Raw genomic sequence first — 13747 nt, forward strand, 5'->3', positions numbered from 1 at the left:
TCATTTCTTTTTTTTTTTTTTTTTTTTTGAGACGGAGTCTCGCTCTGTTGCCCAGGCTGGAGTGCAGTGGCCGGATCTCAGCTCACTGCAAGCTCCGCCTCCCGGGTTTACGCCATTCTCCTGCCTCAGCCTCCCGAGTAGCTGGGACTACAGGCGCCCGCCACCTCGCCCGGCTAGTTTTTTGTATTTTTTTTAGTAGAGACGGGGTTTCACCGTGTTAGCCAGGATGGTCTCAATCTCCTGACCTCGTGATCCGCCTGTTTCGGCCTCCCAAAGTGCTGGGATTACAGGCTTGAGCCACCGCGCCCGGCCAATGCTGTCATTTCTAACATTTTTTAAAAGACACATCTCGGCAATATCTGGTCACATTAATTCTCAAAGTCATGTTACTAACCTCATTGGCGGAAGGGCGACTTAATGTCCAAGGAATTTCTAATATATGCAGTGTTCCATAATAATCAGCTATGGCTATAAATTGCTGTTTAGCTGAAAGATTTAAAATAAATGGGAGGAAAAAATCAGCAAACAGAAAACCATCTTAAGCAGTTAAACATGAAATATGTTTTTGTTTTGTGTTCTCCCAGAGGACCTACTGTGATTCCAATGATCTTGGCATTTTCATCAGATGTTCATGGCTGGACCATGTAAACATGTACAAGTCATTTTTTCCAGCTGATGAAATGAAAGCTAAGACTGAGCCTTTGTTGGCCCCCCCCCTGCTGCCTCAAAACTTGTATTTCTGGTGACTGTATAAGGAATATGGCTCCTGGCTGAAGTTGACTATCTCTGTGACTGGACCCACTGGGCATACTTGAGAAGAAAGCAAGGAGAACACATAGAAAGATTTTCAAAGAAAAGTCATGAAGTTCATTTTCACCGAACACAGAAAGGGCTAAAGGGTACCATTATCCAGAAGAATTTCAAAGATGTAGCCAGAACCACAGGTCTTATTGTAAAAACAAGTAGTTTCCTTTGAACATTTAAAATGGGTATAATATGCAAAGTGTTTGAGATTTTTAATCTTCTTCTTCTCCTTCTTCTACCTTTTTTTTTTTTTTTTTTTTTTTTTGGAGACAGGGTCTCCCCCTGTGGCCCAACCTCCTAGGCTTAATCAATCATCCCACCTCAGCTTCCTGGGTAGCTGGGACTACAGGCTCATAGCACCATGCCCGGCTAATGTTTGTTTTATATTTTTTGTAGAGACAGGGTCTTGCCATGTTGCTCAGGCTGGCCTTGAACTCCTGGACTCAGTGATCTTCCCACCTCACTCAGCCTCCCAAAGTGCTGGGATTAGGGGTGTGAGCCACCATGCCCGGCCTGAGAATTTTAATTTTCTATCTCACTGTGTGTGTGTTCTTTTCCTTTTTAGTAAGTCTGCTTCAAATTGCAAAATCCTGGATTCATAATCCCTGTAGGTGTACAAAGCAATGTTTTACACCAAAGTGGGAAAAGATACTTGGGTGGTACATATGGCTAAGCAGTAGTCTGAATGTGACACTCAAGATGCTGAAGACTGAGTTTCCAAATCTAACATTTCTGAGAAATGGATGGCAAGAGAATTTCATGCTGTATACCTTTGCAAACAATGGAAAACTTCTTTTAAAAAAGGCAGGTGGGTTACAGTGATTCACCCCTATAATCCGAGAATTTTGGGAGGCTGAGGCAGGAGGATTGATCACACCACTGCACTTCAGCCCAGGCAACACAGCAAGATGTCATTGCAAAAAATTAAAATAAAAAGAGGCAAACATACTGGATTTACATAGAAATTACTACTTGGGTGAAACAGAAAAAAAAATGGAGACAAAAGACATACATCACATTTCTATAGACACATCCTTGAATTTATGCTTGTTTTGTTTTGTTATATAGTACTTTTTCCTCATAGTTGGTTCAAAGGTTAAAGCTTAATACATACATATATAACCCCAGATAATAATTTTATCTTATGAAGAGAATTGCTTGATATTAGCCAGGGGAGAACCACAAAAGTGATATAATATTAAAAATATGATTTGTAATGAAAAAGAAACAAAATTTATTCCATCTGGGAAAAAAAAAACAGCAAAAGATCACAAAGACCTAGGGCTCACCCTGTCTGACCCGGAGAAGAGGAGAAGGATGTTTTCCATTGTGTGGTTCAAAACCAGCCTCTGCCTGACACATGTCTCAGAAATCATTCTTGATGAGGCAACAGTGAGAAGAGCTCAGGTTGTGTCCAAGGTTTGAGAGCAAGAGAGAAGGAGAAGGAAGAGGAAAGATGGGAAGGAAAGGGAAGAGAGGAGAACGAAAAGGAAAGGAAGAGAAGGGAAGGGATAAGAAGGGATGAGCAAGAAGAAAAACAAAAAACTAAGAAATAAGCATTGGAGGCTTTTCAGATGAATGTCAAGATGTTCCCGAGTTACCCAAAAATGACTTCGTTTATTTAGTTAGAATTAACATACGAGAAAAGATCCAGGGTTTGATGCAGGTGATCATAGTTATGCAAATGTTTTGAGACTGGGCCGGTTCATGGGTTTTCTCCAGAAGGTCCCAGATATCAATATATCCATCTTCTCGGCCGATATAGAAAACTCCGGGCCGAGTCAGGGACCAGTGGCCTGAGGTGTACCTTTTTGGTGCACAGCATGACTGAAGGAGAGGTCCAGTCTTTAAACAAATTTTTAAAAAGACAAAGAAGATTTTGTTATTATCTGAGGGAAATTCACTATGATGTTCGTTAAGCACAACTCAAGCTAGCTATGATCATATAACAACAAAATTATGCCCACAGGAAGTCTTACTTCTCTTTGTTGTAGGGTTTTTATATAACACCAGCTTTTCTTCCCTGTTTTCATAAGCCATTTGTAGTTGCTTTTCAGAAAAGTTTAAACATTCCAATTAAGTTGTTGAAGTTTCTAATAGTCCCGCTTCTAAACCCACTACTGCTTCTAACCTTACGACTATTTCTGTGGAAATTGGTGGACATTAGACAAGTAAAGATTATAAGGACATTCTGCTTATGCCTTTATTTTGCTGTCAGATATCTGCTTCCCATGGAAACAGCTCAGTAAACAGTAGAGAGTAAAACAAATGAAAAGTCTGCCAGTTCCAGCTGTGTACTGCATGTTGAAAATCGACAGCAGAATTAGCAAATTCTCATATAAAGTGACTTCAGATGGAAGCAGTTGATAGCCTATAAATACACTAGGAAGAGATTTTAGACCATCTAAGCATCATGCAATCATCCTCTCTTTTCTCTACCATGGGGTAATCTGTCTTCTTTGGGAGGTTTTCAAAAGTAAGAACAGAATGTGCTTTCTACCCACTTCAGGCTTCATCTACTGACCAGGGGTGCTCCTTTGCCTACTTATATCTGCAGGGACTACACTAAATCATGGAGCTGTCTCCCACCCTCCAATATATACATAAGAGACTTTCCTGTGAAGAAACAATGTCACAGATTCATGGACTCTGTGGAGGTGACATTTCAAACTTGTTCTTCTTGTCTACTTCTCCCAGCACCTTGAGTTTCTATAACCAAACTCCTGACCTGGCATAGTCTTTGGACAATCATGCCTGAATTTCCTTTTTCTTTAACTACAAAACTTACTAATTGTAGAAAAAAAAAAAAATCAAACATACAGAAGTACATTGGCATAAAGCAGAAGTTCTTCCGTTGATGGCCATTTAAGTAGTTTCTAAATCCTTTTCAATGATAAATATACAGTTTTTGAGTATTTTTATATGTTAGAGTTTTAGAAGTAGAACTGTTAGGTTAAATATATATGTATATTTATTTAATATGTATATATATTTAACCTAACAGTTCTACTTCTACATATATATGTATACCAACTTTGAAACATATATATGTGTGTATATATATCCACATTATATGCCTATATACATACACACATATATGTCAAAGTTGGTATACATATATGCACATATACATATATAATATGGATATAATGAAATTATATGCATATAAACATATATATATAGTTTCAGGCTTTGATAATCTCAAATGGCTCACCAAAGAGACATGTCAACTTACAATCCCACCAAAAGTACTGATTTCCCCACACCCTTGCTTCACCGGATTTTATCAATCATTCTAGGTTTTGGCAGTTTAGCTCCTATCTGCCTAGATCCAGCCCCTCTCCTAATCCTGACCACACTCTTGCTGCCTCCCTTTAACCACTGTTTGTCCCTGGACAGGCGAGGCTCTGCCTGCTGACATACCCTCAGCTTACTCACTCCCACTTTCTGAACCTGCTAACATATTCCTGGTGCAGAGGGAAAGATGACAAACCCAGTGTTTCTCCTTGCACTTCAATCAGAATTAGGCATTGCATCTTGTACTTTCCAGGGAGGAAAAAATGCAAGTCAAGTCTAGGTGTGGTGGCTCACACCTGTAATCCCAGCACTTTGGGAGGCCGAGGCAGGTGAATCACTTGAGCCCAGAAGTTTGAGACCAGCTTGGGCAACATGGTGAAATCCCTGTTTCTACAAAAAACGCAAAAAAATAGCTGGGCTTGGTGGCGTGCACCTGTGGTCCCAGCTACTCAGGAGGCTAAGATGGGAGAGTCACCTGAGCCTGGGAAGTCGAGGCTGCAGTGAACAGAGATCACGCCACTGCATTCCAGCCTGGGCCACAAAGTGAGACCCTGGCCCCCACCCCCCCAAAAATGCCAGAGAAGTCAACTGCCCACAGTAGATATTCCAAGACTGTTAAGTTTCAGAGAACAAGGAACTTATAAACTGTTTTCTCCCCTCAGGAAGGAAAAACAAATGATTGTGTTTTCAAAAGGATTACAGTGGCTCTGCTGACAAGCTGGTGTCCCCGCCATCTGTTCTAATTTCTCCAAAAAGTGTCCCAAAGGCACTATTATGTCAGAACATAACAGTTGCTCTTGTCTTTCTCAATAACAAAGGATCACACACCCACACCTCCATTTTGCAGGCAACTTACCATAACACTTTCTTTCCATATGGCCACGTTCCAACCCCCAACCGTGAGAATAATGTCATCGTAGAAAGGTGATCTCTGAATAGTGTGGACAATTCCGTCATGAATGGTGTGGAGGTTCACTGGCTTCTTTGCTGTTGGAGTGAAAGAAGGCCATCTCATCTTTAATAACACTATTTGCATTCCTGCAGTGAAGAATGGACAGACCTCCAATGGACAGACAGGGCCCCATGAATGGGGTCTGGGAGTGGAGAACCAGAGACCAGCTGGGATGAATAGATCTGTCAGGGGATGGCTCCTTCTGTTATTATGGAATGTCCAGGGAACATCCCATCAAGGCCAGTTTTCAAGCTCAAATGAATACTTTGTGTTATTCATTTACTCATTCATTAATTCACTCAATTAGTCAATAAATATTTATAGATTGCCTATATGTAATAGCAGGTACTGTAGCTGGCTGGGTAGACAACAGTTAGTAAATAAACATGATTTTGCCCCCAAGGAGCTTGCAGTCCAGTGGGAAAGATAGAATTTCAATACACACATCTGAAAGTATACAATGTAAAAATTGTGAGAAGTGTTGTGAAGGAAAAAATATTACAAGTAAGAATAACAAGGGGATTTGTAATTTAGACTGAAGGGTCAGAAAAGGCTTCTGTGAAGATGCGTCATGTAGGCCTGAATAGCAGTTGAACATGGGAAGATTTTGGTGTGAAGGAACGTTCCAGACAGTGGAAACAACATACACCAAAGTCCTGAGGAGAGAAGTGTTTAGTGCTTTTATACACTTGAGGAAGGCACCCCGACTGCAATCTGGTCATCTTAGAGTGAGACATGAAACAAATGGGGACCAGGAGGGTCCAGGTCATGCTGGGCCTTGTAAGACAGGAATTCAGATTACATTCTAAGTGTTGTAATGAGTCCTTTAGGTCTCCAAGTGAGACAATTTGACTGACATTTCTGAAAGAGCCTCTGGCTGTTGTGGGGAGAATGGATTAGAGGCAGGTAAAAGCAGAGGAGGCTGCAGTGGCAGTTCTGGTGAGAGAGGATGGTGGCGTGGACTAAGATGCAAGGGAGAAGAAGGGATAATCAAGAAATATTTGTGAGCTAGAATTGACAGGACTTGGAGACAGCATGAATAGGAAGACAGAGATGAAATGCTGAGAATAACAGCCACGTTTCTGACAAGAGCCACAGCCCTTCCATTTGTTGCAAGTGGGAAGCCTTACAGGTTCAAACGTTAAGATCAAGAGTTCACTTTAGCCTCTGCCCCAGGTCCCAGGGTCTTCCTGCTTCTCTGGTCTCTTTACTCAGATAACAGGAGGATTCTGCTTGGATTTCCTCTCCCTGAGAGTTGGCTGCAGAACTGAATCCTCCTAATTTCTTGTTACCCACAACCCTATGCCCCAGGCATGACCATAAAAACATATGGCTGTCAAGGCCACACCACAATGTCCAGCCACTTTATACTAATGTTTTCTGAATTTTGTCATATTAATTGCTATGTGAGAGATGGGGTTTTTCCTGCAGAACACTCATGGCACATTAAGCAGAAAAAGATGTACTAAATCTTGTAAGAAGCTTGTAAAGTAGGGTTTCAAACAGGTATTTTTCCACTCAAGTTCACAGTAGCATTATTAGCAATAGCCAAAATGTGGAAGGAATCCAAGTGTCCCTTGAGGGATGAATGGATAAACAAAATGTAGTATATGCATACGATGGAATAGTATTCAACCTTGAAAGAGAAGGAAATTCTGATCCATTCTACAACATGGATAAAGCTTGAGGACATTATGCTAAATGAAATAAGCCAGTCACAAGAAGACAAATACTACATGATTCTAGGGTAGTCAAATTCACAGAAACGGAAAGTAGAATGGTGTTTGCCAAGGGCTGGGGGACCAGGGACAAATGAGGAGTTAGTATTTAATAGGTATGGAGTTTCCATTTTGCAAGAAGAAAAGAATTCTGGAGATTGAGTGCATAGCAACGTGAATGTACTTAACACCACTGAACCATACTTTCGAAATTGGTTGAGATGGTAAGTTTTATGCTTATGTTTATTTTACCACAGTTAAAAATTTTTTTAAGTAAAAATAAATAAAAATTGTAGCTTTTCTGGATTAAAAAAAAAAGGCTAATTTTCCTCCAACCAAACCCCTTGCTTGAAGAGAGCACAGAAGACATACTTCTGAGGCCATCTTGAAGTGATCTAGAAGATTCCTGGTAAGGTTCAAGACCCTTGGAAACCAGCAGCTTTCTTCTTGCTGCTGCTTCTGTTTCTCAGAGCCTGGGTTTGCCCTCTGCGTTAGTGAGGCTTCCTTAGACACCACCTCACTCCAGGGAGCAGAGCCCTCTAAGAACTGAAATAATTACCAATGATAGCGATGTTGACAATCGTTAATGTCTGCACTTTAAAATAACGTTAGATGCTCTCAGCCCATAAAAACTTTTTCTTTCTTTTGTCCTTTGAAAGACCTTAGTGTCATTCAGCAATGAATGGAGCTGTCCTTAAATTATTAAATGGACTGCCAGAGCCTCCAGGCCAGGTTATTATTAAAAAATGAAAAAGCTATTTTTCAAAGCCATTATCTAATGCTAGAGGCAACATAGAGCAAACTAGCTGTGTTCAAATTCTGGTAATGCCACCTACAGTAGCTACCCACAGGGCTGCTGTGAGGACTACACAGGTTATCCATAGAAAGTGCCTAGCACATGACATGTGCCGATTTGTGAGAACAGTATATGACATGATTATGTCAACTGCCATCATTCAGCCTGCATTTATCTTGGCTTGTCACTTAGAACATCTGGAAAGTTTGTTTGGGCTTCCTTATCACACACATCTCAGTTAAGGTAATCTGTCTCTTAGAAGTTTCTTCTTAAAAACCTGTTTGTCATGGGCCCCCTCCAAAGCAGTTTAGAAGTTGGCTGTAGGATGAAGTGGTGCCCCAAGAAAATCTCTGAGGCCAGGAGGAATCAGTGTCCCCTGTGCACAACCAAGTCATGGCATCAGGTCCTCAGCTTGTGTCCCAGGGGCACGGTAAGACTGCTGTCATGTTCTATAATGCCTATCTTGCAGTATGTGTACAATGTACACTCATTAATTGTTGAATAAATAGATACATGAGTAAGCATAAAAGAAGTTGAATGTAATTCATTATATCCAATATCTAATTTTGAGTTCAGCTTTAAATCATGAAATTGGGATTGAATGGAAAGTGGAAAATCAGTCTCTGTTGTGTGTGCACTTGGCCCTCCCTAGGATCCATCTAATCCTCTCTCAATGCCCTACTGTTGTCAACAACACACATTTGAGGTTCCAGTCAGGGAAGAAAGTGGGAGTATTTTGGCTGCAAGATTAAATGGCTACCCTGAAGGCATGGCTGATAGTCTTCTCAGATCTTATGACAGACTCTGATTTCTGGTACCACACTCAGTAGGAGTGAGGCCAGGAGGTTACAGGTGAAGACCTGAGCTCTAATAACTGTCCCCTATAGGCTGTGGCTCTGACCTCTGGCCCCTGTCAGTTACTCACACTTCCACTCACATGATTGACCAGATACCCTTCTGCAAAGAATCCAGCTGCTCTACCACACTGCTCCCTCACGGTGTTCTGAAGCCTTCTTGCCAGCCTTTGTCTGCCTAGCAGTCCCAGGAGCTACCTCTTCCTTTGCTTATGGTTATCCCAAACTGTGAAATGCATTAAAATATATTTTAATGCTATGACAAAATTCAAAGCTTTAAAATGAGTAGTTATAATTGTAGTGAACCCCAAGGCTCTGAGCTTGCTAGAGATAGGGAGCTTTGCTTATTGGGGTGCCTGTATTCCTGACAGCAATTCCTTCTCACACCTGAATGTGACCCACATGCTTCTGCTCAGCTTTTCAGAGGCCCAGGTCCTGGGAGCAGCAGACATAAAGACACAACCTGTCCTAGCCTCAAAGGAGGGTCCTGCAGTCCCTTTTCCTGTACTCTGCTGGGGTCTTCTAGATTATCATACATTTTGCTTGTAATCTAACTGACTCAGATTTTCCACATAGATGAACTATCAAGTTATTGAATTATTGAAACAGGATTTTATTTTTAAATTAAATCACTCAAGTTTCTCAGTCATTTAAGCAACATATAGGTCAGTGCTCCTCAAATTTTGGCACGAAAACAAACACCCTGGAAAATGTTATTAAAATCCAGATTCCGATTCAGTAGGCCTGGGGTAGGATCTAAGATTTGTATGTGTGTTTTCAGAAGTTCCCAGGTGATGACTATGGGGCTTATTCAAGGCCTTCACCTTATTAGTCAGTACCTTAGGAGCCCTCCCTCCCATTAGCAAGACCAGGCTGACTCTGCACTGCAAAAGATTCCTTTCGGTAGTTTAAATTAAAAGGAACATCTTATTAATAACAGGGCAATCACAAAACTTACGCATAAATCGGCCAGTTTCAGGGTCTCTTTCCATTTTCCAATCTGTGTATATCACTTCGCCTTCCTAAAAATATTACAGGTTCCTGATCAGTACAATGACAACTTAAGAGACAAAAGACCTCACACTCATGTGCTAAGATTGACTGTTAACCAAAACAACTGCAAAACAACAAGTCAATTTAATCAAGTAATTTGATCCAGTGGGGGAGAAGGAAAGCCTCAAAATAAGTACTCAATTTTATATTGAAGAAAGAATGAGTTTGTTGTGTCTTTGTCCACATATAATGATGTGGAGAACATGATAGTTCTGCAGATACTCCATCTGGGACAAGAGTCCAAACCACCGGGCATCCAAAGTTTTTGTTGTTGATCCATAAAGGGAGGGATCAGCCCATGTTATTCAGTGATTACTTTTCAGCCCATTAGAAAGTCAATTGTTAATAAATATTTGTGGAATAAGCGAGAAAGTGGGACTATGAATGCATACATGGTAGTAATTACTACTTTTCAGGTTGAGAACAGGAAACACAAAGTTCAATCTAAATAAAATACCAAGTGATATGTATTCTTGTTCTGCCTCATGGCTGTTTTAAGGAGAGGGGAAGGCAAATGGACCTGATGTTAAGAAGAGGAAGAAACAGTCATGCAAGGGGGAAAGACAGAGCACCGATGAATTACAGAGGTGGGAGAAGTTTATAGAAAATAATTAGTCCCTCGCTGTTATCGGATGGATGAGGAAACTGAGACTTGGAGAGGTTAAATGACTTGCTCTAGGTCACCCCATGCAGTCTCCTAATTCTATTGTTTCTTCACTGGATGAGAAGAGAAAAACACAGGAGTTTGTATAAAATGGGGGATGGATTGGGATCTGTAGCAAGGAAGGGGAGATGACAGCACATTTGATTTATGCAAAGTGAAGGATAAACTCACTGGGGACAAGGTCACTCATTCACCCATCTGAGCTTTTATTCATCTATGCTAATTCATTTAACAAACAAGGACTGTATATGGTGTTGGAAATTCCAAATCCAAGGACAAGCCCTTTCTCCACTAACGGTCCTCACAGTCTAAGGAAGCAGACAGATGGGTACATGTTTTGCTAATCCATGGCCATGTTGCACATCACCCTCGGGGATACCACTTCTTGAGCACTCAGTGCTTGCCAGCGTTCTTAGGAGCTTGATGGATGTGACCCTCAGCCCTCACCAGAATCCTGTAAGAGAGTTACTCATATCTCCTGGGTCTCATAGCCAGTACATGAAACAATGAAATTGAACCAAGTCAACGAGGACTAGCTGGAATCAATTTAATAAATATGTGTTGAAGTAACCTAGCTGGAAACCTTTACATCCTTCTCTAGCCACTTCTGTAATTCTGTTACCCAACTCCACTTCCCCAACCCCTGTGTTGACATTCTTGGCCCCACTGCTCAGGCCCTTTTCATTTCTGGGCTGGCCCACCTGAAATCACCGCCTGCCTGGCTTCTCTCCCTCCAGGGTTCCACTCCCTTCCCTCGCCCCATGCCAGCCAGTCGAGACCCTAGAGAGGCTTCCCTGAAGATCTCTATCCAAAGTAGATGGATCAGCTGCATCACAAGTTGGTAGAACCTTCCACTGGAATGCCAACCCCACGAGGCCAGGGAATTTTGTCTGTTTGTTCACTGCTATATCCCCAGGGTCAAAAACAATGCCTGGCATATATTAAATGCATAGTGAGTATCTGTCGAGTGATGAGTAAAGAAATTCCAATTAGGGCAAGGCCTCCAAAGGCAGGCAAGAGTTTGTATTAGGAGAATGAGAAAAAAAGGCTGGGCATGGTGGCTTGCACCTGTAATCAATCCCAGCACTTTGGGAGGCCAAGGCGAGTGGATCATCTGAGGTCAGGAGTTCAAGACCAGCCTGGCTAACATGGTGAAACACTGTCTCTACTAAAAATACAGAAAAAATTAGCTGGCCGTGGTGGCACACACCTGTAATTCCAGCTGCTTGGGAGACTGAGGGAGGAGAATTGCTTGAACCTGGGAGGTGGAGGTTGCAATGAGCCGAGATAGTGCCACAGCACTCTGGCCTGGGTGACAGAGTGAGATGCCATCTCAAAAAAAAGAAAAAAGTAAAAAGCAGAGCTGCCACAGTGAGTGAGAGGGAGGTTGGTGCAGATGAGGTAGAGAGATAGGCAGCGGACAAATCTTATAGGCCATGGTGTGAAGAGTCTGGATTTTATTCATGTTGTACTGAGTTGTCACTGAAGAGTTTGAGCAGGGGGTATCATGCTTTAATTTCTGCTTTAAGATCTTGCAGTCATTGATCTTTCTAAATCTGATCTGATGGTGTCATTCCCCTGCTTTAAAAACTCTGGTGCACAAAAAGACAAATATTGTATAATTCCACTTACATGAGGTATCTAGAATAGTCACATTTGTAGATACAGAAAGTAGATGGTGGTTACCAGTGGGTGGGGAAAGAAAGGAAGGGGGAATTATTGTTTAGTGTGTACAGAGGCCCAGTTTGGGATGAGGAAAAGCTCTGGACATGGATGGTGGTGATGGCTGTACAATACGAATGTACTTTTCCAACAGATTATTGACCTTTGGGAAAGGAGTTTCTTAATACCACTGAATTGTACATTTAAAAATGGTTAAGATGATTAATTTTATGTTACATATATTTTACCACAATTAAAACAATTTTTTAAACTTTGCTGTGAAACCCAAGTTATAAAGCACATACTTATTTGGTAGTATCCCATTGCTTACTAAATGAAACTCAAATTACCTAACACAGCAGGAAAGGCCCTTCAGTATTGGATTCCAACCAAGCATTCTAGACATACCTTTATCTCTCACACCAAACTATTTCACTATCTCCAGACAAATCCTGGACTTTCATAACTCCAAAATATTGTTCAGGCTGTTATTTCTGCTTGAAATTCTACTCTCAACCCGATCTTTGAGATTCCTTCTCAACCTCCAACGTCCAATCAGCCTGTGAGTCACCTTCCCCAACTTCCTTCTTCCTATCGGAATGGCCTCTGGACTGGTGTTGGTGTTTAACATGTGTCTGCTCCTTGACTAGGCAGAAAGTGCCTTGAGGAGAGAGGGACTATGCTATTCACATCTGATCCCCGCACCCAGTGCTATGCCTGAGACGCAATCATGTTCTCCGGAGCTTGTGGAATTGATTACTTTCCTCTTCATACCAAAGGGTGGACGTAGATTGCATTCTGGTGAGACTGAGCTATGACCTCTTCCCATGGTGACTTGACCTGGGAAAAATACTCTGTGTCTCAGGGAATGAGAGTCATGAGTGAAAAGAGCATCTCTGCCTCTGTATGACTGTAGATAAAGTTCTGAGACTCATTTCTTCATTTATAAAATGGCAATAATAATATCAACCTTACAGGATTACTGGGATTAAATGGGATATAATTTGGAAAATAACTTGGCACAGACACTGATACATAGAAAATGTCCAGTAAACGTGAGCTCACTTTGGTTATTATTACAGTATGTCCTTAGAAAATGGTAGCCATTATCATTATCATATCCAATTGTTAATTATCTTTTGAATTGAGTGAGTTTTTTACTGTCTTTGTAAAAAGACAGTAAACACAATCTCCGTAGATTGTGTTAGCCCAACAAAGCAGTATAGTTTCTTAGTAAATCTCTAACACTTAGTATGGTTTCTTCCAAATGATAAAGGTATTTGATGAATATTTATAGATAGAAAAATATATTATTAGTTTAAAAGTATGCAATTTTACAGATTTTTCCACATGTGTTCAGGAACATTTTAAAGGTGAATTTATGAGGTATCAAACTTAAAAATATTTAATGCAAACAAGCATATTAAAATATGAAAATGGTATAACTGTTATGTCTTTACATAGCAAAAATGTACAACAGATATTGTTATAATATATTTCAGTATAAATAAGTATTAATTTTAAAAGCAGATAATCCAAATTTACCTCTGTTCCCACGAAGAACTTTGTGCAGAAGTCATCTATTGGCTTGAGAAGATTGGCCACCCCACTTTCCAGATTATGGTATGGGTTCATTTCTTCTGCCTTCGCTGTTTTGCTCTGTGCTAACATTTTGTCTTTCAGAGGAGTGTGGGTAGAAGGAGTACATACTTATAGTGAAACATCTTTTAAAATGTAGACAGTTTACATTTTCTGCCCCTTGCCACCTACATTTGCCCTATTCCTTTCCCAATGTAGTAGGCATAAGTCCAAGCATTTTTAAATTTCTAATTTAGCAAAAGAACCCTTTTTTGTTCCAAACCAAACATCAATGACTGTACCGTATTATAGCTCTAGCTATACACGCACATAGTGTAAGAGCATCGCTAATTCAGGGGCTGAAACCAA

General features: G+C 40.9%; 1 protein-coding gene across 4 annotated transcripts in view; it reads right to left on the reverse strand.

Moving 5' to 3' along the window:
- DNAI3 (dynein axonemal intermediate chain 3) overlaps positions 1-13747 on the reverse strand; it is a 142214-nt gene that overhangs the window by 4248 nt on the left and 124219 nt on the right. For 3 of the 4 annotated variants that reach the window (XM_015144182.3, XM_077953440.1, XM_077953453.1), the window contains 5 exons: positions 13346-13476; positions 9380-9443; positions 4958-5088; positions 2445-2649; positions 395-486 (listed from right to left, as the gene is read on the reverse strand). In XM_015144182.3, the coding sequence (XP_014999668.3) occupies positions 395-486; positions 2445-2649; positions 4958-5088; positions 9380-9443; positions 13346-13476 (623 nt within the window). The remainder of the gene's footprint in view (positions 1-394; positions 487-2444; positions 2650-4957; positions 5089-9379; positions 9444-13345; positions 13477-13747) is intronic. The other variant, XM_077953449.1, reaches the window with a different exon arrangement.

This window comes from Macaca mulatta, chromosome 1, assembly GCF_049350105.2.
Source record: "Macaca mulatta isolate MMU2019108-1 chromosome 1, T2T-MMU8v2.0, whole genome shotgun sequence".
NCBI lineage: Eukaryota > Metazoa > Chordata > Mammalia > Primates > Cercopithecidae > Macaca > Macaca mulatta.